Source organism: Hemiscyllium ocellatum, chromosome 16 (assembly GCF_020745735.1).
Source record: "Hemiscyllium ocellatum isolate sHemOce1 chromosome 16, sHemOce1.pat.X.cur, whole genome shotgun sequence".
Lineage (NCBI taxonomy): Eukaryota > Metazoa > Chordata > Chondrichthyes > Orectolobiformes > Hemiscylliidae > Hemiscyllium > Hemiscyllium ocellatum.
Genome location: NC_083416.1, coordinates 67,363,062 through 67,388,606, shown reverse-complemented (window position 1 = coordinate 67,388,606; position 25,545 = coordinate 67,363,062). Strand labels below are relative to the sequence as shown.

At 40.0% G+C, this 25,545-nt stretch overlaps 2 protein-coding genes across 3 annotated transcripts; both read left to right on the top strand.

Annotated features, from left to right (window-relative positions):
* The first annotated feature begins 974 nt into the window (after positions 1-974).
* sra1 (steroid receptor RNA activator 1) lies at positions 975-10,083 on the top strand. 2 transcript variants are annotated; one of them, XM_060836887.1, is made up of 5 exons: positions 975-1,047; positions 2,501-2,629; positions 3,368-3,519; positions 7,828-7,936; positions 8,799-10,083. In XM_060836887.1, exons 1-5 carry the CDS (start codon positions 1,023-1,025, stop codon positions 8,951-8,953), a joined length of 570 nt encoding a protein of 189 aa, XP_060692870.1. In that variant the 5' UTR covers positions 975-1,022; the 3' UTR covers positions 8,954-10,083. The 2 variants fall into 2 exon arrangements, with proteins under 2 accessions (XP_060692870.1, XP_060692869.1); XM_060836886.1 differs by having other exon boundaries at positions 3,368-3,585.
* A 1,700-nt stretch (positions 10,084-11,783) lies between these two features.
* Positions 11,784-25,545, top strand: LOC132823084 (signal peptidase complex subunit 3-like). The gene is made up of 5 exons (XM_060836623.1): positions 11,784-11,926; positions 19,184-19,248; positions 21,059-21,135; positions 22,269-22,384; positions 25,416-25,545. The coding sequence occupies exons 1-5, from the start codon at positions 11,784-11,786 to the stop codon at positions 25,543-25,545; spliced, it is 531 nt and encodes a 176-aa protein (XP_060692606.1).

Here is a 25,545-nt window from a genome sequence, read left to right as displayed (position 1 = left end):
GCAGACAGCTGGGACTAGTTTAGTTTGTGAACATGGTTAGCATGGACTAGTTCATCTAAAAGGTCTGTTTCCATGCTATATGATTACATGACACAGGGAACCCCCACATACACTATGCTGTATGGCAAATGGAAGTCCCCACACACAATACGTGGTTCCGCACATGGAGCCCCCACACACCGGGCTGTACGGCACATGGAGCCCCCACACACGGGGTGTACGGCACATGGAGACCACCCCAACCCCACCCACCACACACACACACCGGACTGTACGGCACATGGAGCCCCCCTCCCCCCACACACACCGGGCTGTACGGCACATGGAGCCCACACACACTGGGGTGTACGGCACATGGAGCCCACACACACCGGGCTGTACGGCACATGGAGCCCCCACACACTGGGGAGTACGGCACATGGAGCCCCCCTTCCCCCCCACACACACCGGGCTGTACGGCACATGGAGCCCCCACACACCGGGCTGTACGGCACATGGAGCCCCCACACACCGGGGTGTACGGCACATGGAGCCCCCACACTCTGGGGTGTACGGCACATGGAGCCCCCACACACTGGGGTGTACGGCACATGGAGCCCCCACACACTGGGGTGTACGGCACATGGAGCCCCCACACACCGGGCTGTACGGCACATGGAGCCCCCACACACCGGGGTGTACGGCACATGGAGCCCCCACACTCTGGGGTGTACGGCACATGGAGCCCCCACACACTGGGGTGTACGGCACATGGAGCCCCCCTTCCCCCCCACACACACCGGGCTGTACGGCACATGGAGCCCCCACACACCGGGGTGTACGGCACATGGAGCCCCCACACACTGGGGAGTACGGCACATGGAGCCCCCCTTCCCCCCCACACACACCGGGGTGTACGGCACATGGAATTCCAGCCTTTGCCGTACTATGACGCAATGCCGCGCGAAAGCGGATGTGACGAACGCGCGCCGGAAGCCTGCCGCCGGCCAAGTGGAGGCGGCGCAGCGGGTGACGGCGGCGAGATGTCGGATCTGTTCGTGAAACCCGGTGAGAGAGCGGGGAGGGAGGCACAGGGGTTTCGTGTGGGGGGGACAGCAGCTGGAGTTCAGGCTGGTGACTCCCTGAGGAAGGGCAGGAGGGAATGAAGGTGGACTGGGGGCGGGGGCTGCGTGGGGATCAGGGCCCAGTGAGTGATGCCCTGGTTTACGTGGCACTGAGGCTGGAGTCAGCAGTGGGCGGGAAGGGACGTGCTGCCCCCCTGCAGCGGGTCACGTCTGTACATTTAAACCTGAGGCACCAGGACTGTGTTCGGAAGGAGATTAGAAGGGGGGTGTGTATCTCCACGTTTTAAAGGAGACTAATATATTTAATGGAATGGGGTGTCTGTTCCTCTGGCTGTTGAACAAGCCACGTTTAATGCTGCGGAGCAAAGTCTTGGTCTTCCCTTGAAAAGTCCTGCCAAATGACATCTCCTGGTCAGGGGAGATGGTGCTGATTGACTTTTGCACCAGGCTCGTTTCGTCTGGCTGCCAGCCACTGCTACACACGTTCACAATTTATTAAGCATTGCCACTTGTCTGCGCGATATTTACGTGACCGATTGAAAGCTGTCCCAAACGGACATATTCAAAGGCAAGCTTTAGGGAAACACACGAGAGATAGGAATGTCAGGGTGTGGTGCGTTAACGTCAACGCACATCAGTTTGGCCGAACAGCTGTTGCTTCTATAAAGTTCTCTGACTCAAGGTTTGCAATGGAAAGGTTGACACTGGTCTAATAATGTTTCCGTACGTTTTGAGTAGAGAAAGAGAAACTTTACTTGATTCTATCGTGTGACCAAGGGAGAAATACATTTCAGTGGTGCTCAGTGATATTCTTACCTTGAAGTACATAAGCTGCGATGAAATTAATTTGATCATACTTGTCTTTTTTCAAAATAAATGTGCTACCACCAAATAAGGGGTTACGTGTCCTTTGAAGTGACAGTCATGTTTCTTACTTGAGGATCTGACATCAAAACATTTTGTAGCAGATGAAAAGTATGTTTTCTATGGATTAATTGATTTAAGATAATAGTAGATAACTTGAGCAATGACAGAGATCTTTACTTTAGAAGAGCAGAGTAAATGAAACCTGTCTAAGCATTTTGCTTGCTCATTGGTAGGAGATCATAATATCTGTCTGTGTCCTAATATCCACAGCTGGTATTTACTTCAGGCTACACTTAATTGTGGTTTAACAGAAAGAAAAGGAAAAAGGTCATTTTCCTTGTTTGTTAAGGAAATACTTAACACTAACAGATTTGGCAATATAGTTTTGGAGAATAATTGTAATCAATTATTGCTTGTAGAGAAATATAGTTATGAAAAGAAATATTTGTGAAAATATTCAAAGCATTCTCTATATTACATACATTTCAGTCTTGAAGTACTTTGGGATGTTTTATTTTGGTATCGTCACTTTCACGGAGTTATTTAATAAACATTCCTATTTTAAAAAGGAAATCAGGAGCGAGGCTGGAATGATCCTCCCCAGTTTTCGTATGGTTTGCAGACACAAGCACAGATAGGTCCAAGGAAGCATTTTCTCACTAAGCGAGTATCAGCACCACAGCTAGATAAACCAAAAGGTGAGCATTAATTACCACATTACATGTTCAACAAAAGGTAGACTATCTGTTTAGTATTGATAATCATAAATATTTGAAATACAGTTATGTCAGAATTGTGAGTATCACTTTTTTAATGTGATCAAACCATCTCATTTGACACTCCTATTTGTACGCCTATTGACAAAATATGAGGAGCAAGTAAGAATTGCCATTTACTTAAATCTGCACTTTCTCTTTCATTGGGGCTGCACTATAATACTGCAATGTTAAAATAGTTTTAACCTTTTACCTGCTCATTTTTTTTTCATCTCATCTTCCAGTGTGAATTTCCTGAAATACTTTACTCTTTGTTCTAAGGAGTGGGCTGGCAACCTCTCTGTAGGATGATCTCTCGCCATGTCATTAGGATTTCTATAGTAGTAATCTGGCTCACTTCCTTTTCTCCCTCCCCGAGACCTGTCATCTGTTTTTTGCTCTGCACTTCCTCCTAAACACAAATGGGAATTGACCACATGGGAAAACGAACCTGGGAAGCTACCTCCTACCATTCTGTTCATGATGTCGATCTCTGGTAAAACATTAACATAATAGAATGAATTTAATTCAGAAATTACTCCGTTCCTTTCTTAAAATCTAGTCCAAGTTATGCTTTTCTTCTATAAAGTACCATCAATTTCAATTACTGTCAGTCGCATAGATAGAGATGTTTTTCCAAAAGCTTGATTCTACCAATGTGTTGTGCATATTTTCCTGTAGATTATAGACCAACAGGAATTCCTTCTGCAATTATACCACCATCTCCTTCTGTAACGTGTGAGAAGAAGCCACTGCCACCACCTCCGAAGCATTCCAGTTTATCTGATAATTGTAAGCCAGTGCAAAATGCTACAGTTATGTCTGATTTTGAGGTAAATTTGGAAGATGTTTTAAGTCCATTAAATAAGACACTGGAGACTTGTAGGAAACATGTAAAGGTAAGTGGAGAATGAATGATATTGTTTCAGAAATTAAGTAGTTGCTTCAGGCTTAAGAAATCTTATCCCATTAGGTTGTAAAAACAGTGACAATGCTGCAGATACAATGCTGGCTGATGTGAAGTGATCAACACAAGACTATATAGGTATGCAGCTATCGAAATCAATCCCCTCTGCAATGTTAAACACTTAACACAGCTAAACAATTGTGTAAAGTGATATACATAAAATGTTGATTCAGGTAACTAATTAATTGCACAGTGAGTTCTGTGCCTCAGGAATTCTGAACATCAGTCAAGATGGTTTTCACAAAATGATCAGATCGCCCCGCACGTCAACACTCCTCACAGTACTTGATTGTGGAGTTAACTTGACAGTTGTGAGAGCTTGGGGAACAAAGTTGTATACATATTCCCAGAATATTGAATATTTGTGCAAATACAACTAGCACCAATACTTGCAGGCGAAAGTGAGTACTGCAGATGCTGGAGATTAGAGTCAAGAGTGTGGTTTTGGAAAAGCACAGCAGGTCAGGCAGCGTCCGAGGAGCAGGAAAAATCAACGTTTCGGGCAAAAGCCTTCATCAGGTGTGCTTTTCCAGCACCACACTCTTGACATCAATACTTGCACACTTGCAAAGTTGAGGTAAGAAGAAAATCATATTGTAAATATATAATGGGTATTAGAATAATCTCAATTAACTGTTAAACAGAACAAACCTAAATTTTGTACTTTTTGTAGAAAAAGATTACATTTATAGAACCTTATTACTCTCTGAAAAACATTCCAAAGGTAATTCACACACAGCAAATTATTTGATGTACCATTGTTAAATTTGCACATTGGCTTGGCATTGTGTCCTGCAAGCCACAGTGAGATGGATGCCATGTTTGTAGAGTCATAGAATCCCTACAGTGTGGAAAGAGGTCATTTGGTCCATTGAGTCCATATTGACCCCCCAAGAATATCCCACCCCTACCCAGTCCCTGTAACTCTGTAGCTGCCATGGCCAATCCACCTAACCTGCACATCTTTGGACTGTACAAGGTAACTGGAGCACCTGCCAGAAACCCGCATAAACATGGGGAGAACGTGGAAACTCTGCACAGATAAATACCCAAGTCTGGAGTTGAACCTGAGTCCCTGGCGCTGTGAAGTGGCAGCGCTAATCATTGTGCCACCCAGTAGCTTTATCTTTTGTGCTGTTAGCAGAAAGAAAACTACTGACCAAAGCTCCAGGACAATGTAGCTGCCTATTGAGTAATGATATAGATTTTCTAATCCTCACCAAACCAGTGGAACAGGAAACTGAAGCATTGGTTTAGCACCGTATCTGAAGGAAAGCAACTTTAAGAATAAAGTATCACAACAAAATCTCAGCTTAATCATCTACTCAAGTCAGAGGATTTGAAAACTGCCCCTATTCGAAAGGGAGGAAGACAAAAAGTGGGTATCTATAGGCTGACTAACCATCTATGATTAGAAAAATATTGGCATCAATTATTAAGCAAGTAATAGCATAACATTTGGAAAATCATAATCTAATCAAGCAATATCAGCATGGCTTCATTAAAGTGAAATTATGTCTGTCTAGTTTATGAGAGCATTGTAAACAAGTCTCAACTAGAGTGAATAGATTGGATACATTCTGTTTGGACTTCCAGAGGGTGTGCGACTGGATACTTCATAAAAGATTAAGTCATAAAATAAGACCCCAAAGTGTTGGAAACAGCGTATTGACATTGATAGACAATTGGCTATGAGCATGAAACAGCGAGTGGGGATCTGGGTTTCATTTTTTTAAGTTGGTGATCTGTAACCGGTGGAGTTTAACAGGATCAGTGGTGGGACCACAACTGTTTACATTATATATGAATGACTTGGAGCAAGAAAGTAAATGTACTCAAGCCAAGATTGTAGACAATGTTAAAAATAGGTAGGTTATGAGAAGGATATGTACAGTTTACAGGGAGATATCAATAGGTAATGTAAGTGGGCAAAAACATTGATAAGTGGATTATAATGTGGGAAAATGTGAAGTTCATTTTGGAAGGGAGAGCAAAGTATTGTTTGGGGAGGAAAACTGCACAAAACTGAAACACAAAAGTACTTGGGGGTACTTTTGCATGAAACTCAGAAAGCTAGCACACAGGGCAGCAGATAATCAAAATGTTGGCCCTTGTTTCAACACTGGTAGTGGATAAGATTAAGGAAGTCTTAATGCAACAGTGCAGGTACTGGTGAGATTACATCTGGAGTACTGTGAGCAGTCTTGGTCCCTGATTTCAGCAAAGTTTTAAAAAAAAATCACACAACAGCTACTTGACAAAGGAACAACGCTCCAAAAACTTGTGCTTCCAAATAAACCTGTTGAACTATAACCTGATGTGATTTTTAACTTTATCCACCCCAGTGCATCACCAGCACCTCCACATCATATTTAAGAAAGGATATAATTTCATTAGAGACAGTTCAGAGAAGGTTCACAAGGATGATCTGTGGTATGGAGGGATCGACTAGAGAGCAAAGACTAAACAGATTGGGATGCTACTCACTTGAGTTCAGAAGAATGAGAGGTTACCTCATTGAAACATACAGGATTCTTAAGGGATTTGACAGGGTAAATGCTGAGAACATATTTTGCCTTCTGGGAATGTCTAGGACCAGAGGACACAATCTCAAAATTAAGGAGAACCAATTGCAGACTGCATGTGGAGAAGTTTCTTCTCAAAGGATTTAGTGTCTTTGGAGCCCCTTGCCATAGAGAACTGTTGGAGCAGAGTTCTTTTGTCTATTTTACACTGAGATAGATTCTTGATCAGTACGGTCATCAAAGATTATGGGGAGAAGGCAGGAATTGCACGAGGAGTATTGGATCAACAGTGATCTTATTGAATGGCAGAGCAGGCTCAATGGGCCTAACAGCCATCCTCCTATTCACGTTTCTCGTGGTCTTATGGTTTTTGAGACATGGTCCAAAGTTTGAATCTTTAAACTTATGGCAACTGTAAGCAACAATACATACTTATCTTTCAAGTTGTGATTTTCTTCCTCCTTTGGGTTCCCATTGCAAATGAATCCTGTGCATAGCTATCTAGCATCGGTAAAGATTCAACAAAATTTAGATTTAGATTACTTAGTGTGGAAACAGGCCCTTCGGCCCAACAAGTCCACACCGACCCGCCGAAGCGCAACCCACCCATACTCCTACATTTACCCCTTACCTAACACTACGGGCAATTTAGCATGGCCAATTCACCTGACCCGCACATCTTTGGACTGTGGGAGGAAACCGGAGCACCCGGAGGAAACCCACACAGACACGGGGAGAACGTGCAAACGCCACACAGTCAGTCGCCTGAGTCGGGAATTGAACCCGGGTCTCTGGTGCTGTGAGGCAGCAGTGCTAACCACTGTGCCACCGTGCCGCCCTGTTGATATGTTATGGAATAGTGAGATATTGGATGACAGTTATCATTGCCCGTATCCATGGTTCCTAATTTTAATTAGGAAATTTTAATTTTAATTAGGAAATAATGAGGTAATCGAGACTGAAAAGCAGGCATTTCGTCATAAAGGGAATATAATATCAATGAGAGAGAATTCGAATTCCTATAGTGTGCAAACAGCCCCTTCGGCCCAACAAGTCCACACCAACCCTCCAAAGATGAACCCACCCAGACCCATTCCCCTACCCTAAGTTTAACCCCTGACTAATGCACCTAAACTACACATCCCTGAACATTTATGGGCAATTTAGCATGGCCTATACACCGAACCTGAACATCTTTGGACTGTGGGAAGAAACCCATGCAGACACAGGGAAAATGTGCAAACTCCACACAGACAGTCGCCCGAGGCCGTAATGGAATCTGGGTCCCTGGCACTGTGAGGCAGCAGTGGTAACCACTGAGCCACCATGCTGCCCCACAGTGATCATAACACTTCATATCCTAAAAGTTTAAATTTAGTCTGTTACAAAAGCTATTGCCAATGGATTGACTGTTCATGTGTAGGAATTAATGAATGGTGCAGATGGATATTAACGAATGAACTGATGATGTAATGGTGGAAACAGTAATTTATTAATAGTATGTCAAAATTTTATTTTAACTAAAGCAATATTTTGATGGTTGGTATTAAGTGACATGAAGACTATTGCATCATGTTGAATACTGCAGAAGTTTCAACATTCCGTGGCTATAACAGAAGATAACTCAATTTATTTTTAAACTTATCTAGAAACAAGTTTGTGATGATATTGGCAGAAGGTTATTAATACTTCGGGACATGTGGCAATCGGGAAAACTTTCTGTACCAGTGCAGAATAGGATGCACCAACTCACGCAAGGTAATCTTTTATTGTTGCCAATGCTTTGTTAAGGTCCTTGTATAAATGCCAGAATGAAATGTGCTTAGAGATTGCATAAAATGCATTCAAGTGCAAGTTGTGCTCGTAAAGGTGTCAAGTCTCAAAATCAAAAGTATAAGTGAGAGGCACAGTGCTTTGTTTTCTGTGAAGGCCAAAGGTGTAGGGACAAGTTTGTTTTCTTCTAACAAGAATGTACTATGAGGAGGAGTAGATCTTGTCCCACCACCCAGTACAGTCATGGACTGCCTTCCAATTCAAATTTGCTTTGCCAGCAGACCCAGTTTCCTTTGATTCCCTAAGAGATCAAAGATATGTCTACTTCAGCTCTAAATGTACTCCGTGACAGAGCATTCACATCTTCCTGGATAGATAATTTCACATGTTCACAAGTAGGTGTTATGGAGGGCAAATGGGGAATGGTAGCAAAATATTTATTTGAGTTTTTAAATATTTGTCAAGAAAAGCCATTGTAAAATGAGAGCCCTTTACAAAATCTCCAATGATGAAAATGTTTATTTTAGTCAGCTTTTCAGATTAAGTCTTCCATAAATGTAATGCAGGAACATCTGACCTATAACTCATGGAGCATTGTTCCTGGCAGATTGAGCAATTGAACGCAAGCAACTCTCTGTTTTATGTGTTTCTTTTTATTGCTCACTTCTTTTCACTTCACATTGACATCTGGTTCCTCTACACTGATGCATGCTCTGAGCTACCAAGATATGGCATTTGCAACATTCCTCCATGTTCTTGCATTGTCTTTTTCACTGTTGTAAATAATATTTGGTTAATGACAAATTTAAGTTCTAAGAACACATTGTGTATCTTTGTTTGCTGATAGAAATGGAGCACTGCAATTGGGATTCTGCTGATGAAATCCACAGATCTTTGATGGTTGACCATGTGAATGAAGTTGGACAGTGGATGGTTGGAGTGAAACGCCTCATTGCTGAAACCAAAAATCTACCATCTGACCTTACTGACTGTGCAAATTAAAATGGCGCTATGCTCACGATGATCCAGTGAGAATACTGTTCAGTGAAAATGCGGCAATGGATCAAAATTAGAAAATATTGACAGAAGGAATAACAATAACACTTGTGAATGATTCCTGTATTCAGCGGGAAAGAAAACATGTATTCAGGCTGTACTGTTCAAGAGTTTACAAAAGCACTTTAGCCTTAAAGAAATAGACTGAGCATCTCAATGACTTGGTCATTCTTAAGCTGCCAGTAAGCTGCTGCAATTGTCAAACCCTTTCTGTATGCTCTGATTGGAAGGCAAGTGTCAGATGTTGACTATATAAGATTCCTCTGCCACAGGGATTAAAATGAAGCCTCATTGCTACAAGCAAGTAGGGCTTTTCTGGAGAGGAGTTTTATCTTTTACTTGGCTTATCTTACTGACATCTGTAGAAACAAGCTTTCCATTTAATTTTACTCCAAGTAATTAAGAATTGTGGCTTTCCTGCTGCATTTTATATTTTTAAAACTATTATTAAAGATTCAAGGTGAAGAGTCATGTGGAAAACTTTGGGTTGCTGAGTGTGTGTAAAGTTGTTCTTTATAGAAAAAAAGACCTGTTTCTTTCATTCACATACATCTATGTACATCATTTCCCTTATTTGGAAGGTGTTAATGAGGTTAGCTGCATGTGTGGCCTAACCAGAGCTGCATTAAGGTGAAGGATGTTTTCCTTCCCTTGTTTCCTAATCAAACTTAGACTTGGAAGTACTGTCTGGAAAAGATAGGAGCAATATATAGCCCTCCTTTTTCTGGAAAATCTGCCCTGGTATTGTGTTGTAATTAATTATTATGGTAAAATTGTTTTTTGACCTTTCAATTGTTTTTGTAATTACTCAGTTTATGAAGTTACTTTTAATATAAGATGCTGATACTTTCATAGCCAATTTCCTATCATTCCTGGTGTTGGTGCAGAAGGAGAACCCCTTTCCTTGCTGTCCATACCTGATCAAGAATAATGTTAATACCTTTTCAAGTCTTCTGAATTGCCTTTTCAATTAAGAAAAGAATGCTGGTTGGTATTTTCTTATGCTTCCTATGGAAGGGAGGCTTTGCAGAATGCAATCAGAATCCTCATCACAAATAAAGTTTTTGTTTATATCATTGTGCTTATGTTTCTACTTTTTGACAGATAGCAAAATAACAAAATGGGTTTGGGTTGCTTGCATTAGTGAATATGCTATATTTTGGTATCTTGGATACATGGATATGGAAAGAGAGAGCTGGAGATAAGAGTTAAGTCGACTTTCATTTTTGTACTGAAATTATGAATGTAATATTGGGTGTAATTTTACATGTCAAAGGGGATATTATCTTTCACTTCCTGCTTACATGAAGTTGAGGAAGGCAAATCTTCGCAGGTCCATGCAAATATTTATGGCACACTGTCAGCTTGTAATTCCATCAGAAGCCTGACTTATAGGTTGGAGAGAACCTGATCTTGTCACAGTCATTAACTACAGATCTACAATCAGATGAAATTACTAAATAGTGATTAGCTTTAAAGAGCTGCAATGGAATCCTGTCTTTGGAATTCTTTAATCTAATTGTTAAAAATACTTGAGTGCAAAAGTTGTACTCGTACATACCAGTTATTGAGAGATCCGATTGAACTCAAGTAACTAATGGAGAATCCTACTAAGCTTAAATTGATCAGATTAGACTTACAGTGTGGAAACAGGCCCTTCGGCCCAACAAGTCCACACCGACCCGCCGAAGCGAAACCCACCCATACCCCTACATTTACCCCTTACCTAACACTACGGGCAATTTAGCATGGCCAATTCACCTGACCCGCACATCTTTGGACTGTGGGAGGAAACCGGAGCACCCGGAGGAAACCCACGCAGACACGGGGAGAACGTGCAAACTCCACACAGTCAGTCACCTGAGTCGGGAACTGAACCCGGGTCTCAGGTGCTGTGAGGCAGCAGTGCTAACCACTGTGCCACCGTGCCGCCCACAAAACACTTTTTATGATTTGATTCAGTTTAACATATTTTTGGATAGAATCAATCTATGAATGTTTAAATTCAATTAATAACAAAACACCTTGGAGCATTTGAAATTGCAAAAAAAAAATGCTTTATGCAGTGACCAAAATAAGTTCTAAGAATTTTGTCATCTTGATTACTTTTCAACAGCAATTGTGACCTGAACTGTTGAGTCTTGCTCACATCCAGTACTATTTATTTTCGTTTGTGCTTCTGACCTGAGGCCGTGTTTGTGTGTTTCTGCGGGGGAGGAAAACAAACAGCTACACATTTCGATATTGTCTTAGTTTGCTACTTTCATCTCACGTTTCTTAAACTTCATAGAATGCGTCCCCTTCCAGAAAGGAATGCTGTCAGTGGATCAAGATTAAATTAATGAGCAAACGTTAGCGTGGAAAGTTATTTGTTCTTTTATTTTAGAAAGGGGTGGGAATCTTCGGCATGTTGAAATGGGCGATTCTTCTCATTTTGTGAAGAAGGGTAAGGTTGACATGCAGCATTCCTGGGGCACCAATCCTCAGTGTGCAATTGAATAGATACCTGAATCAATATCCTATCTCTTCTGTGGTACATCATTTGTCAGTTTGATAAGAGTTGACAGAGAATGGAAAGTCAGGTGCGAGACACAAGTTTCAGACAAAGACACAAGTTTCAGACAAAGACAGAATGGGGTATTGTTGAAGGAGGGGCAGGGAACCTTTATTCCGAGTTGCAGTGGGTGGGTCGGACTGCTTTGTGAGCTGGCTGTGTTTGGGGAAGGAGGACAGCAGCCAGATGTATCTGTTAGACGGTGCCGCTGGTGCGGGGAAGATGAACAGCTCGATGTCGCGGTTTAACTCGCTGCTGGCCTTCACGGTGACCGTGTTGGCGGCGCTGACCTTCCTGGTGTTCCTGAGTACAATGTTCCAGCAACCCCGGGTACCCGTCAGCATCCGTGTGAGCGGCATCTCTCTGTGAGTGTGGTACCCAACAGCCAGGGGCCGCTGGCTCAGCTCATCATCATCCTGCAGCAGGCTGTGGGTGGGTGTGTGTGGACCCATCCCCTCTGACCCACAGTGGAAACCCTGCCCGAGATCTGACTTTGCCTGTTCCATTCCGGTTATAATTGTGATGAAAATCTGGGGGGAGGAAGGTGTTTTTGTTTTAGAATAAGAAGACTGAACAGGTAGCTGTTCAAACTTTTATAGGTTAGGCGGACAGAAGATATTTCTAATTGTGAAGAGTCCATACCTAAACCCCACACAAGCATATCTTCAATAATTAATTCAGGAATAATACCATGGAGTGGTAGACTAGGGCACTTGCTACTGTATGATGAAAACCATAAGGCCTAGGAGTAGAAGTAGAGCATTCTGATCATTGAGATAATAGACGAGCTTGCCCAGCAGTTCAGTGAGCTATCCAACCAACTCATTCACAATCTAAGCTCCAGATCTTCGTGAAAACCTTTCAGATCATTAAGTCTAAAGTGCTACTCATGTGATTGAGGGTGATCTGACAATCCTCAATTCTAATTTCCTGTCTTTTCCCCATAACTATTAATCAGTAAGCCAAAAAAGAATCAATCTCAGCCTTAAATGGACTCAACAACCCTGCCTTTACAGCTTTCTGTAGTAAAAAATTCCACAAATTCAATACCCTCTCGGCAAAGAAATACATTCTCATTTCTCTTAACTGGGTCACTCCTTACTTTGAAATTGTGCACGTTGGACCTTGACTTCCCCAGGAGGGAAAATGGCCTTCCATAACTACCTTGTCAATTCCCCTAAGAATCATGAATGTTTCAATAAGGTTGCTTGTTATTTTTCTAAACTTTGATGATTACACTTCCAACTCACTCAACCTCTCAGAAGACATTCCCTCCATGTCTGGGGCTAACCTACTTCTTTAGACTGCCTTCAGTACCAGTGTGTTTTTTTTAAAATGAAAGTTGATTTCTTTATTAAATAAAATGACAAGGCAAGGGTGAATGTGTTTCCAAAGCTGTTAGCTGTGTTGTGATTGGGGAATAGATGTCATTCAATCATTCTGCACAAATTTCAGAACTCACCCAGACAAATCTGTAACCATTAACAGTCTGCCAGAAGTTACAGTGGAAACATCCAATGCCACTATACCTTTCCTTAGATAAGGGGACCAAAACTCTTCACAGTATTCCAGCTGTCATCTAACTAATGTGCTGTACAGTTTTAACAAGACTTCCCTTTTTTAATATTTGATTCCCTTTGAAATAAAAGCCAATATTCCATTTGCCTTACCTATTAACTACTGAACTTGACTGCTGGCTTTTTGTGATGTATGCACAAGGACCCCCAGATTCCTTAGTGTTGTAATTTTCTGCAATTTTTCCACATTTAAATAACATTTAGCTCTTCTATTCTTGTCAAAGTGCATGATCTCACATTTGCCCCCATTTTATCCATCTGATCCATTTTTGCCCACAGCTGAGTTGCAACTAGCATCAATGCCTTTAAAGGGAAACTAAGGAAGGAGATGAGGGAGAAAAAATGAAAATGATATTTATTAAAGTAAAGTATTGCTTAATTTGAAATAAAACAAAGTGCTGGAGCAACTCAGCAATTCTGCAGCATCAGTGGAGACAGAAAGAGTTAATGTTTCAGTCCAATATGGTTTTGATATGTGTGCTAAAGAGGCATATCAGACTTGGAACATTACCTCTGTTCTTTCTCCACAGATGCTGCCAGACCTGCAGAATTTCTCCAGAATGAAGTGTTAGTCAAGTGAAATCAAGGGAGTTGGGAGATGCTAGCATAGACAAAATGACATGTTTCTGGATATTCTCTTTTGAATGTTTCTTTGTCTTAACACAACACAATTGACTTGTTTTGATTTCATTTTAAATAACCTGATAATCTAGAAGACTGTTATCTGAGGATCGATGTACGAGTTTCTAACTCTAATCAAATTTTTAATATCTCTGCATCATAACTTTAAAATGTTATAGATGTATAGGTTTTAGTATCCTAGTGATTAATAACTTGATAGCTTTCATATATGTCATCATTCATAATACTGTTCTGACTCAAGACAGGAGAAATTCTATTATATTTTGTTTTGTACCTTTGAGAAATGAGGTACATTTGTTTAATGTCTTTTATGTGACTGGACATGCCAAGCTAATTTTCATTGAACACAAGGAAAGATTGAATTTAAAAATAATCTGAAGTGATTGAGGATAAAGAGAGTTCAGGCAAGGAAATGAGGTTTCAGACATATTTGAGGAACATGGCTATGGTGTCTAAGGTCCATAGTGGAGCAATAGAAAAAGAAAGAGCTGTCAATTGATTAATTATCAGAAGAGTCTGTAATAGATCATAGAGTGATATCAAGATGGAATGTGAAGATTTTGAAAACAATGTGCTGAGAAATGTGGAGATCAACAGAGGAATAAAATGTAGGACTTTTGCCCAAAACGTCAATTTTCCTGCTCCTCGGATGCTGCCTGAGCTGCTGTGCTTTTCTAGCATCACTCTAATCTAGATTCTGGTTTCCAGCATCTGCAGTCTTTGTTTTTACTTTGTATAAAATGTTAGTGTTGGCTGTGTTGGAAAACATGGAGCCTACAAAACCAAATCAGTCTTTGTGGTGTTGACTGTCTTGAGACTTTTGACAGTGGGGAATTTGGGCAAATGATGTTTTATAAAGTGGTTTTATTGTTGGAGCAACTTAAGATGTGAAGTGGTGTTGCTGCTGGGGAGGATACTGGTCTATTGCATCAGACTGTGTTGATTTTTTATTGAATAATATTGTCCTATTGGCCTCACCTTAATGTCATCTTAGTTATTTATTGTAACAAAGATTCATTTTATATTTGGAAGTCAGTTCTGCCATGATGGTCTAAGTTCCTTTCCTAAATTTAAATTGTCATTTAAATCATCATAGAGGAACAAAGTCATAAAGATGTACAGCATGGAAACAGACTCTTAGATTCAATTCGCCCATGCCGACCAGACATCCTAACCTAGTCCCATTTGTCAGCACTTGACCTATCTCCCTCTGAACCCTTCCTATTCATACACTCATTCAGATGCCTTTTTGATGTTGTAATTGTACCAGCCTCCACCACTTCCTTTGACAGCTTATTCCATACAGGCACCACACTCAGCATGAAGATGTTGCCACTTAGGTCCCTTTTAAATTTTTCCCCTCTCACCTTAAACCTACGCCCTCTCGATCTTCACTCCGCCACCCCAGAGAAAAGACCTTGTGTATTTACCATATCCATGCCTGTCATTATTTAATAAACCTCTATAAAGTCACCCCTCGGTCTCTGACGCTCTATGGAAAACAGCCCCAGCCTATTCAGCCCTCCCTATAGCTCAAATCCTCCAACCCTGGCAACATCCTTGTAAATCTTTTCTGAACCCTTTTAAGTTTCATGATATCTTTCTGATAGGAAGGAGACCTGAATTGCATGCAATATTCCAACAGTGACCAAAGCAATGTCCTGTACAGCCACAACATGACCTCCCAACTCCTGAACTCAATCCTCTGACCAATAAAGGAAAGTGTACCAAATGCCTTCTTCAGTACCCTATCTACCTGCAACTCCAGTAACAAGGAACTTTGAACCTGCTCTCTAAGGTCTCTTTGTTCAGCAACACTCCCCAGGACCTTACCATTAAGTGTATAAGTCCTGCTCTGATTTACCTTTTCAAAATGCAGCACCTCATATTTATCTAAATTAAAGTCCATCTGCCACTCCTCAGCCCATTGGCTATCTGATCAAGATCCTATTGTACTCTGAAGTAACCTTTTTCATTGTCCACTGCACCTCTAATTTTGGCGTCATCTGCAAACTTAATGATTATACCTCTTACGTTCACATTTATATAAATGACAAAAAGTAGTGGACCCAACACCGATCGTTGTGGCACTCCACTGGTCACAGGCCTCCATTTTGAAAAGCAACCCTCCACCACCACCCTCTGTCTTCTACCTTCAAGCCAGTTCTGTATCCAAATGGCTAGTTCTCCCTGCACTCCATGAGATGTAACCTTGTTAACCAATCTACCATGAGGAACCTTGTCAAACACCTTATTGAAGTCCGTGTACATCATGTCCAGCACTCTGCCCTCATCAATCCTATTGTTACTTTTTCAAAAAACTCAATCAAGCCAGTGAGACATGATTCCTCACGCACAAAGCCATGTTGACTATCCCAGTCTTTGTCTTTCCAAATACATATAAATCCTGTCCCTCAGGATTCCCTCCAACAACTTGTCCACCACTGACATTAAGCTCACCAGTCCATAGTTCCTGGCTTTTCCTTATGACCTTTTTTAAATTGTGGCACCACGTTAGCCAGCCTCCAATCTTCCAGCACCTCACCTGTGACTATCGATGGTACAAATATCTCAGCAAGAGGCCCAGCAGTCACTTCCTTAGCTTCCCAGAGTTCTTGGATGCATCTGATGAAGTCCCACAATTTTCAATGTTGTGTCGTTTGGGAAATCCAGGCCATTTTTTTTCAAATCTTGCCTATTTTGATGTACTGAGTTTTCTAGCTCTGATGCCTTTTGAGCAATATCCAATTGTAAGTGGTGTCAATCATTGGAGTGTTTGGAGTGAGCTGATGCAAATCCTTTGATTAATACTCACCAAAGTCTCCCTCTTTGGTCTGTTGAGTTTGTAGAATAGTACAAAGAAGGATTAAGAAATAAGTTTTGTTTCCTATCTCAAAAGGGGATACTTGCAAGGATCTTCCTCTGAACCTCTCTCCTTCAATCTATTTTGGACTTGATGTTATGTTTCTTTCATCAGAACTTTTATGTTTTATTGATATTTACTGGCTATGCTCCTCATTATCATCTAATCCTCTAATGCTGTTATTTTATAAAATATGCTACTCAATTGGTCGTTAATCACAAATATTATGAAAAATTATATAGAAAATGACGCATTGTGTCTAAAACCTGATTTCTTTATTTGTTGACGGGACGTGGCCATCAGTCACTATGCCAGCAGTTATTGTTCATCCATTGAAAAGATGCCTAACTGAACCACTGCAGTTTAGCAATGGTGTTTCCAGAACTTTGACCTAGCAACAGTGAAGGATCACTGATATTGTCCCAGGATAGAGTCATAGAGTTGGAAACACAGAAATAGACCCTTCAGTCCAAATTGTCTGCACCAACCCGATATTCTCGACTGATCTAGTCCCATTTTCCAGCATTTGGCTCATCTCCCTCTAAACCCTTTCTATTCATGTACCCATCCAGATGCTTTTTAAATGTTGTAATCGTACATGCCTCTGGATGCTCACTTCATTCGTGCACTACCCCTGCATGTTGAAGTTGATCCTCAGGTCCTCTTTAATCTTTTCCCTCTCACCTTAAAGCTATGCCCCTAGTTTTGGACCCCCCTACCCGACATAAAACATCTTGGCTATTCATCCTATCCTTGCCCTTCATGATTTTATAAACCTTTATCAAGGTCACCCCTCAGCCTGCGCTCCAGGGTAAAAGACTCCAGCTTATTCAGCCTCTCCTGATAGCTGGAATCCTCCAATCCCAGCAACATCCTTGTATATCTTTTCTGAACCTTTCAAGTTTTAACAACATCTTTCCTACAGCAGGGAGACCAGAATTGAATGCAGTATTCTAGTCATGTCCTCCCTAATGTCCTGTACAGTTGCAACATGACATCCCAACTCCTACACTGTTGAAGGCACTGACCAATGAAGGCAAGCATGCTAAACCTCTTCTTCACTGGCCGTGACTTCACTTGCAAGGAACTATGCACCTACACCCCTAGCTCTCATTGTTCAGTGGCAGTCCTAAGGATCTTACCATTAACAATATAAGACCTGCCCTGGTTTGCCTTACCAAAATGCAACACCTCATATTTACCTAAATTAAACTCCATCTGCCAGTCTTCGGTCCATTGGCCCATCTGATCAAGGTTCCATTGTACTCTGAGATAGCCTCCTTCACTGATCACTCCACCACCAATTTTGATGTCATCTGAAAACTCAGTCACCATATCTCCTATATTCACATCCAAATCATTTATTTAAATAACAAAAAACAGTGGATCTAACACCAATCCTAACAGTACACCACTGGTCATCAGCCTCCTGTCCAAAAAGCAACCCTCCGTCACCACCGTCTGTCTCCCATCTTCAAGCCAATTTTGTATCCAGTTGGTTAGCTCCCCCAGATACCGTGTGATCTAACCTTGCTAACCAGTCTACCATGCGGAACCTTGTCGAACGTCTGGGATGGTGAGTGGCTTCGATTTGCAGGCGGTGGTATACCTACTCTGTTCTTCATGTGGTAGAGACCATCATTTGGGAAGGTGCTGTCAAAGGAGACAGGGTGAGTTGCTGTAGTGTATCTTCTGGATTATGCACATGCTGTCACTCTGCATCACTGGTGAAGAGAGTGAATGTTGAAGTTGATAGGTTTTTTTCAGATGATCACAATGATTTATTCTACAAACAACAGAGATGTTATGGTCAATTTGATATACTAAGTAGTTTAATCATTGATTTACCCAATTTATTGTAACAATGTGTGCAGTAATAATGGTAAAACAAATATAAACTTGCTTTTAATATACACCCATTAACTTTACATCCTATGAGACTAAAGATTCCCTACAGTAATGATGTCACCATCATTACTCTTGCAGTGTGGTTGTCATGATGCATGAAAGATATTACTGCATGGTTTTGATCGTTGGGCCTAGCATACAACACTAAGTGTCCGTTTATAGCCAGGTATTATGTGAAATTTGCTCCTGCACTTCATAATATTGGAACTGATTGAATTACAACCCAGTTGCTACCCACCAGCTAACGTGAGTGTGTGGTATTCATGTCAAAGCTGTTCGTCTTTGCAGTAGCAAAAACATCCATTGCCTGTGCAAATCTTAAAGCCTGTTCAGTCTAGCAAATATTGCAAAATGCTGAAAGATTTCTACTTTGAAAAAAAATCCTCTACTCTTTTGCTTATGTAAATTGTAATAGGTGTACACTAGAATATTGCCAAACTACCTGTTTTATTATCTACAAAATAAGACTTTTTGATTTCTATATCTTTATTGCTATTTTGAAAAAAAAATCAAGTATGTGAAATAATGAGGTAAAGCCTCATCTGCTGTAAACATACAGGATATAAGTGCATAGTACTGGGCAAGAAGAAGTATGTTACGTGTGTTTTGAAGTTTTTTTGCATCCATTTCAGAAAAATATATGAAGACTACACTGGAAACCATGATTTAGGATCCATAAATTTTAGCATTTTTGTTGATATCCTTTTTAAAAAATTGATTCAATCGTTGTGCTAAGCAAGCTGAAGGCTAATAAGACATCAGCTATCCCAAGTTAGATAGAAGATTGTTGGAATTGCTAAATGGTAAAAGACTGAAGTCCATCTGCATTGCTTTCTACCATACTGGTATTGCATGTTACAAAGAAAATGGTGTGTCTAATCATGGAATTAGATTACAACTGACACCAACACAGAAACACGCAAAATCCTTGGTCCATTGAGTTCTTCACTCAACTTGAAACATGAGAAGCATCAATATTCACCTTCTCCCATCAGTTACAGCATAGAACAAATATTTGAAGCTAACCAAAACAAAAAAAACACAATACCAAAAATAATAAAATAAATTAAAATGTCAGTAATCTGAAAAAACAATGGGTGGAGCAAAGAAATCCAGAGGAGAAAAGACAAAACATTTTGTTCTGCACCAAGTTGTTAGAAACTAGAATGCATAAGACATTGAAGCCGCAGAAGGCCATTTTGCCCAGAGTGTTCTCTGCTATTCAATGACATCAGGGTAATCTGATAATCCTCAACTCCATATTCCCGACTTTTCCCCATAACCATTGAGTCCCTTAATTAGAAATCTGTCTCGGCATTAAATATTTAAACAATTAGCCTATTCAACCCTCCGTGGTAAGGAATTCCACAGATTTAGCACCAATCAAGAGATAGCTCTGTCTTGATTAGGTGATTCCTTATTCTGCGATTTTGCCATCTGATCTTAGATGTTACGACAAGGGGAAACAACCTCTCTACATTTACTTTGTAAAGCCCCCTAAGAATCTTATGTTTCAATAAGGTCTCCTCTTCTTTTACTAAATTCCAATGAGTGCAAATCTAACCCGCTGAACCTCTCCTCACAAGAAAATCCAAATACAGGAGCAACCTAGTGCACAGTACCTGAAAAAACTGTGCCAATTTGGATGAAGTGATGGCATGGTGATATTATTGTGGGACTAGTAATCCAGAGACTCGGGTAATGTTCTGGGGACCAGGGTTTGAATTCTGCCATGGCAGATAATGGAATTTGAATCCAATAAAAATCTGGATTTAAGGGTCTAATGATGACCATGAATTCATTGTCCAGCAAATGTCAGAAAAATCCATCTGGTTCACCAGTATCCTTGAGGGGAGGAAACTGCCATCCTTACCTCATCTGGATTATAGGTGACTCCAGACCCACAGCATTGTGGTTGACTCTTAACTGCCCTCTGGGATAGGCAATTAATGCTGGCCCTCATTCTGTGAATGAATTAAAGAAAAAAACATCCAATAGATGTTTTTAGAATAAGTGAATAAAGAAAATTGTGGAACTAATATGAAAGAGCAGGGAAATGATAAATTTTGTAGCTCTTTCAAACAATCAGGAGACACAATTGACTTGTGTGATTCTTGATCCAAGATGTGAAGCAACCAAGCAAGTTGTGAAAATGACTGGGAACTATAAGTTACCTGTTCTTTCCAAGCATTTTATATAAACGATGTAATATATTGCTCACACTGAATGCTGTAACCATTTAAAGTGCCAATTTTATCAGTTCTCTGTCTCTCTTGAAAGTAGATTGCAGGAACACTCATGCTTGTTTGATGTTGTGCACCTGAAGAGCTATGAATAGGATCAAGAAAAGGAAATCGGAGTACAACCCTAGAAAGAAGTTATTATGCAGTATTTTTAGATCACTTTCATTTGGCTAATCATCAATTTATCAAAGCAGTTGTTGCAATAGAAAACTTCTATTGTGTGAATTGATTCTGAACCCATATTTTCTTTAACCATTTATTTACATCTCGCACCAGTATTCAACTGGAATGTTAAGCAGCTTTTCCTATATCTAACTGCGGAATATGCTACAGCAAAGAATGTAAGTTGAATTTGTGGAGATATTACGCTGTGCAAACTAGAAAATACATCTATGTGGATGTGCAATTTCCACATTCATTCCTTTAAGCATTATCTTTTTACCTATTATCCATGTTTTTCATCAACCTGATTCCTTTTTATAGAGCATGAAAACAGCCCCTTCGGTCAAATTCATGCATGCCAATAAGATATCCTAAATAAATCTAGTCCCATTTTCCAGCCTTTGACCCATATCCCTATAAACCTTTCCCAATCATAAACCCATCCAGATGCCTTTGAAAGGTTGTAATTTTACCAGCCTCCACCACTTTGTCTGGTAGCTCATTTGATACACAGATAACTTTATCTCAAGAATGTGACATGAAAGAAGTTCTGGGATTTATATATTAATGAACCAAAACCTGCAACCCATTCTAAAAGATGAAAGATGTAACAGCAATCTAAGTTTGTTCAATATATTGTTTCAGTTGCATGACACTGTTTTAGTATAAATTCTGTGTCTTATGATCCTGCTCCACAGCTACCTGATGAAGGAGCAGTCCTCCAAAAGCTACTACTTCCAAGTAAATCTGTTAGACTATAACCTGGTGTTGTGTGATTTTAACTTCTACCTTCGAACTAGTCCTGTATCCAAATGGCTAGTCCTCCTGTATTCCATGAAATCTAACAGTACTAACCAGTCTACCATGAGGAACTTTGTTGAAGGCCTTGCTGAAGTCCATATAGATCACGTCCACTGCTTTGTCTCTTCGTCCTCTTCGTTACTTCCTCAAAAAACTCAATCAAGTTAGTGAGACATGTTTTCTCACGCACAAAATCACATTGACTATCCCTAATCCGTCCTTACTTTTCCAAGTACGTGTAAATCCTGTCCCTCAGGATTCCCTCCAACAACTTGCTCATCACTGATGTCAGGCTCACCAGTCTATAGTTTCTGGCTTTTCCTTACCACCTTTCTTAAATAGTGGCACCACGTTAGTTTTAGTATTGCACAAGAGTACATTTCTATGCCTTATAATCATATTTACATTGATATTATAGTGCAATCTTTAAATTCCTTCCTGCAACTATTTTAATTAGTTTGTTGAAATCTGATAATTCCTTTTTTTTGTTCTGCACTAATTTACAACTTAGAAATTGAATCAAGTGATTCTATGGGATAAAATTCTTCAGCGAGGAGAGAACACTAGACTTAATCTTCAGAATATGAGCCCTAAATATTTATTGTTGGATGATGGAAATGGCCTGATGTAAGTGAAAAATGTTTCTTATATACGAGAAAAGTAAAAGATTATTGATTAATTATAAAAGCTTTCTCATTGTTAAGTGCATTTTGCTCCAGTCGGATTCAATGTTTTGGAGGGTTGACATTTTGCACCAATTATTGTCTTAATTAAAATCAGAGTTTAAAGTAGATTTAATGAGATTACAATACAAGATTGCATTTCCTAGCTTTGATGTTTCTACATTATTCTAAAATTGATGATCAAGAAGCCTAAACTAGTAACTATCTATAAGTTTGTTTAATAACACTCATGAACAATGTCTTAAAATTTGTAATTCCAGGTTAAATTACTTAGCACTTAGAAATGCTTCAAATTATCCAGCATAAATTTGTTAAGGTTGAGTAACATGTGACAACTTTAGAACTTTTGGAAATTAAATAAATGAGAGTTTTCAGAAGTCACCAGATAATACATCCCTTGAGTGGCTTGTTTAAACATAAAAAACTTATAGGATAGGAAAGATGTAGTAGCACAGTTGGAATGTAGAATTGATAGATTAGGAACAAAGGAGTAGGGTTCACCTATGTTGTTTAAATTGCACAAGTGATGTATTCCAAGGTTCAGTATGATTCACGGGGGAAAAAAGTGTATCAAAATTTGCTGCTAACATACATGTGCAAGAACAGTAAAACCATTCAGGTCTATGTAAATAGGAAAAATGGGATGTTGGGAGACATGAGGTACTAATGAAGAGAAATGTAAAATGCTCCCATGACCCTAATTCCACTGATCCAACCTTCTTTTCCTGATCTATTACGAGTTGACATTTAAAATTGTGTTCTCTCAGGCATATCTTCAAAACTGATGCCATTGTCTTTTCATCAAAATTATTACCCCATTTTAAAGCTGTTTTCTTTCCATGCTTTGAATGCAATGTTAATAACCAGGTTTTACCATCAACTTTGTATTTGAATCTCTCCAAATAGCTTTCTGTCCAACAGTAAATAGCCACGTCCAATTCACATTTGGGATTGGTGCAGTATCCCATTATTGTTCTGCAGCTTTTGGAACAACTAGCCTCCTGTCTATTGTTTAACTCAGTGACACTGTTCTTGCTTGGTTCCATTCTTACCTCTAGCAGTGACTTTCCTTCCAATATTCCAATGGATTATAAGCAAACCGACATGAGAGTGGAATTTAAACCACAACCATATTAGCCCTCATCTTATTGAATTGCACATAGGCTTGAGGGCAAAATGGTCTTCTCATTCATTGTATGTTCCTGCATCATTAGCTCTGAAGTCAACCTTCTTAGGTCATGTTCATCTTCCTGCTGTTCCTTGGTGACATCATCAGCACATGTATGCAGACGATGCCCACTCCCTCTTCACTACTTCTCTCAACACTCTGCTCTAACATGCCTACTGGATACGTCATAACATCCATGAGTTAAACATTAGTGATCTCCCTCTCCCTCCACTGTCTTGTTTGAAGCATTCTGGCAGCAACTATTATTCCTTTTTAACTTGGAGTTGGGCTCTGATTCCATATTCTCTCCATTGTGAGAAGTACCAACTTTACCTTCCAAACAGGCTCATTAGCACTTCTGGGTCAACTAATGTATTGCTAAATCCTTTGTTCACGCTATTACACTTTAAGCCCTGACTAATCCACTGCTTCATGGCTTCATCACATCGTCCATAAACTTCAGCTCACTGAAACTCACAGCTACCCTAGCCCACACTAAGTCCACCATCACCTCATGCTCAACTGTTTCAAATAATGATTCTAACTTTTCTTGTCAAATTCCTTTGTGCCATCACCCCTTATCTCTGTACCTTTATCCAACTTTGCAATCCTTTGTAAAATCTGCATTCCTTCTGTCTTGGCTTCCTGTGCTCTCTGAAATCCCCTCATCATTGGGAGCCTTCCTTCAGCTACCTTGGCCCTGAGCTCTGGAATTTCCTTCCTAAACTTCTCCATCCACCTCTCTTAAGATTCAGCTTGAAAGCTGTCTTTGTGAATCTATTTTGCATCATCATTCTCTTCTTCACCTTATGCAGTTTTCTTTGGCTTATTTTCGACTTTCATATGCTTACATTCCTTAAGACTTTTTACATGTGGAGGAACAAGAAAGTAAATATTCAATGAGAGTACAGTCCCTGGTGTGAATGTTTAGATAGCTATAGTTTCAAGTACAGTTTTCAACTTTTCCGCAACATTGCTTATTTGGTTGTTTCCACTGCTTCTGCAAGATATTCTTATTTCCTGTAAGAAATTGGGAATTTTTACATGAATAATGTGACATATTAGTGAAATACTTTTCTGCCTCTTGGAGTGATCAGGAATTTGTAATATACATCCAGTGCTGAATAATTAAATAGAGCGTAACTATTAATCCTGTGGCACACTGACAGATTAAGTTAGTGTGAGCCTGTTTTATGCTGTCTATTTTGTTTTTGTGCAGATGGGTGGAAAGTGTTGTAGGAAGTGCTAAACTTTAGTAGCTTCAGAAGAAATAATTAAACTCCTACACAAGAACAAGGTGTATTTTACTATGCCTTTAACATAAAATATTGCAAGTTGCTTCACAGAAGGGTTATCAAAATAATTTGGCCCTAAGCCATACAAGGACACCAAAAACCTTGTAAAAATGGAAGTTTTGAGGAGCATTATAAAGAAGGATGGAGAGGTAGACAATTTCAGGGAGAAGTTGAGACTTCAGGATTTAGGTAATAAATGCCTGACTATTTGTGGTGCTGCAATTAAATTTCAGAATTGCAAGAGTGCAGAAGTAGTGTTAGTATTTTTCTGAGATTGTGATGATTTTCCTCTAACCTTTGTACTCCATTGGTATTATACTTTTTGAAAAAATAATGATAAACTGCTGTGGACGATAAATGTCACTCCACAATGCAGAAATAGTACTTAGTGTTGTAGTTTGGAACAAATGCAGGCAATTTTCAACATAAGCTAAAATGAACCTAAAGATCCAGCATTGACAAGATCATACTGTTGACCTTTTTCACTTTCTTTCTGTTCCTCCTCCCCTTAGAGGAAATAACGTCTCATTATCTCTTTCATGGAATATTGTTCCAAATGCTGGAATCTTGTATCTGATACCTGCTTCTGGACACAAAGTAATACCATTACCTGAAAAATATGAAAATATCAGAAGTTGTTGA

Excerpts from the sequence above, each read along its gene's own strand:
- LOC132823084 (XM_060836623.1), top strand. The coding sequence starts at position 11,784 with ATGAACAGCTCGATGTCGCGGTTTAACTCGCTGCTGGCCTTCACGGTG. Across the intron at positions 21,136-22,268 it reads AATATGCTACAGCAAAGAAT|AAATTGAATCAAGTGATTCT; the intron begins GTAAGTTGAATT and ends TTTACAACTTAG. Across the intron at positions 22,385-25,415 it reads GATGATGGAAATGGCCTGAT|AGGAAATAACGTCTCATTAT; the intron begins GTAAGTGAAAAA and ends TCCTCCCCTTAG.
- sra1 (XM_060836886.1), top strand. The coding sequence starts at position 1,023 with ATGTCGGATCTGTTCGTGAAACCCG. Across the intron at positions 1,048-2,500 it reads GGATCTGTTCGTGAAACCCG|GAAATCAGGAGCGAGGCTGG; the intron begins GTGAGAGAGCGG and ends TATTTTAAAAAG. Across the intron at positions 3,586-7,827 it reads CTTGTAGGAAACATGTAAAG|AAACAAGTTTGTGATGATAT; the intron begins GTAAGTGGAGAA and ends AAACTTATCTAG.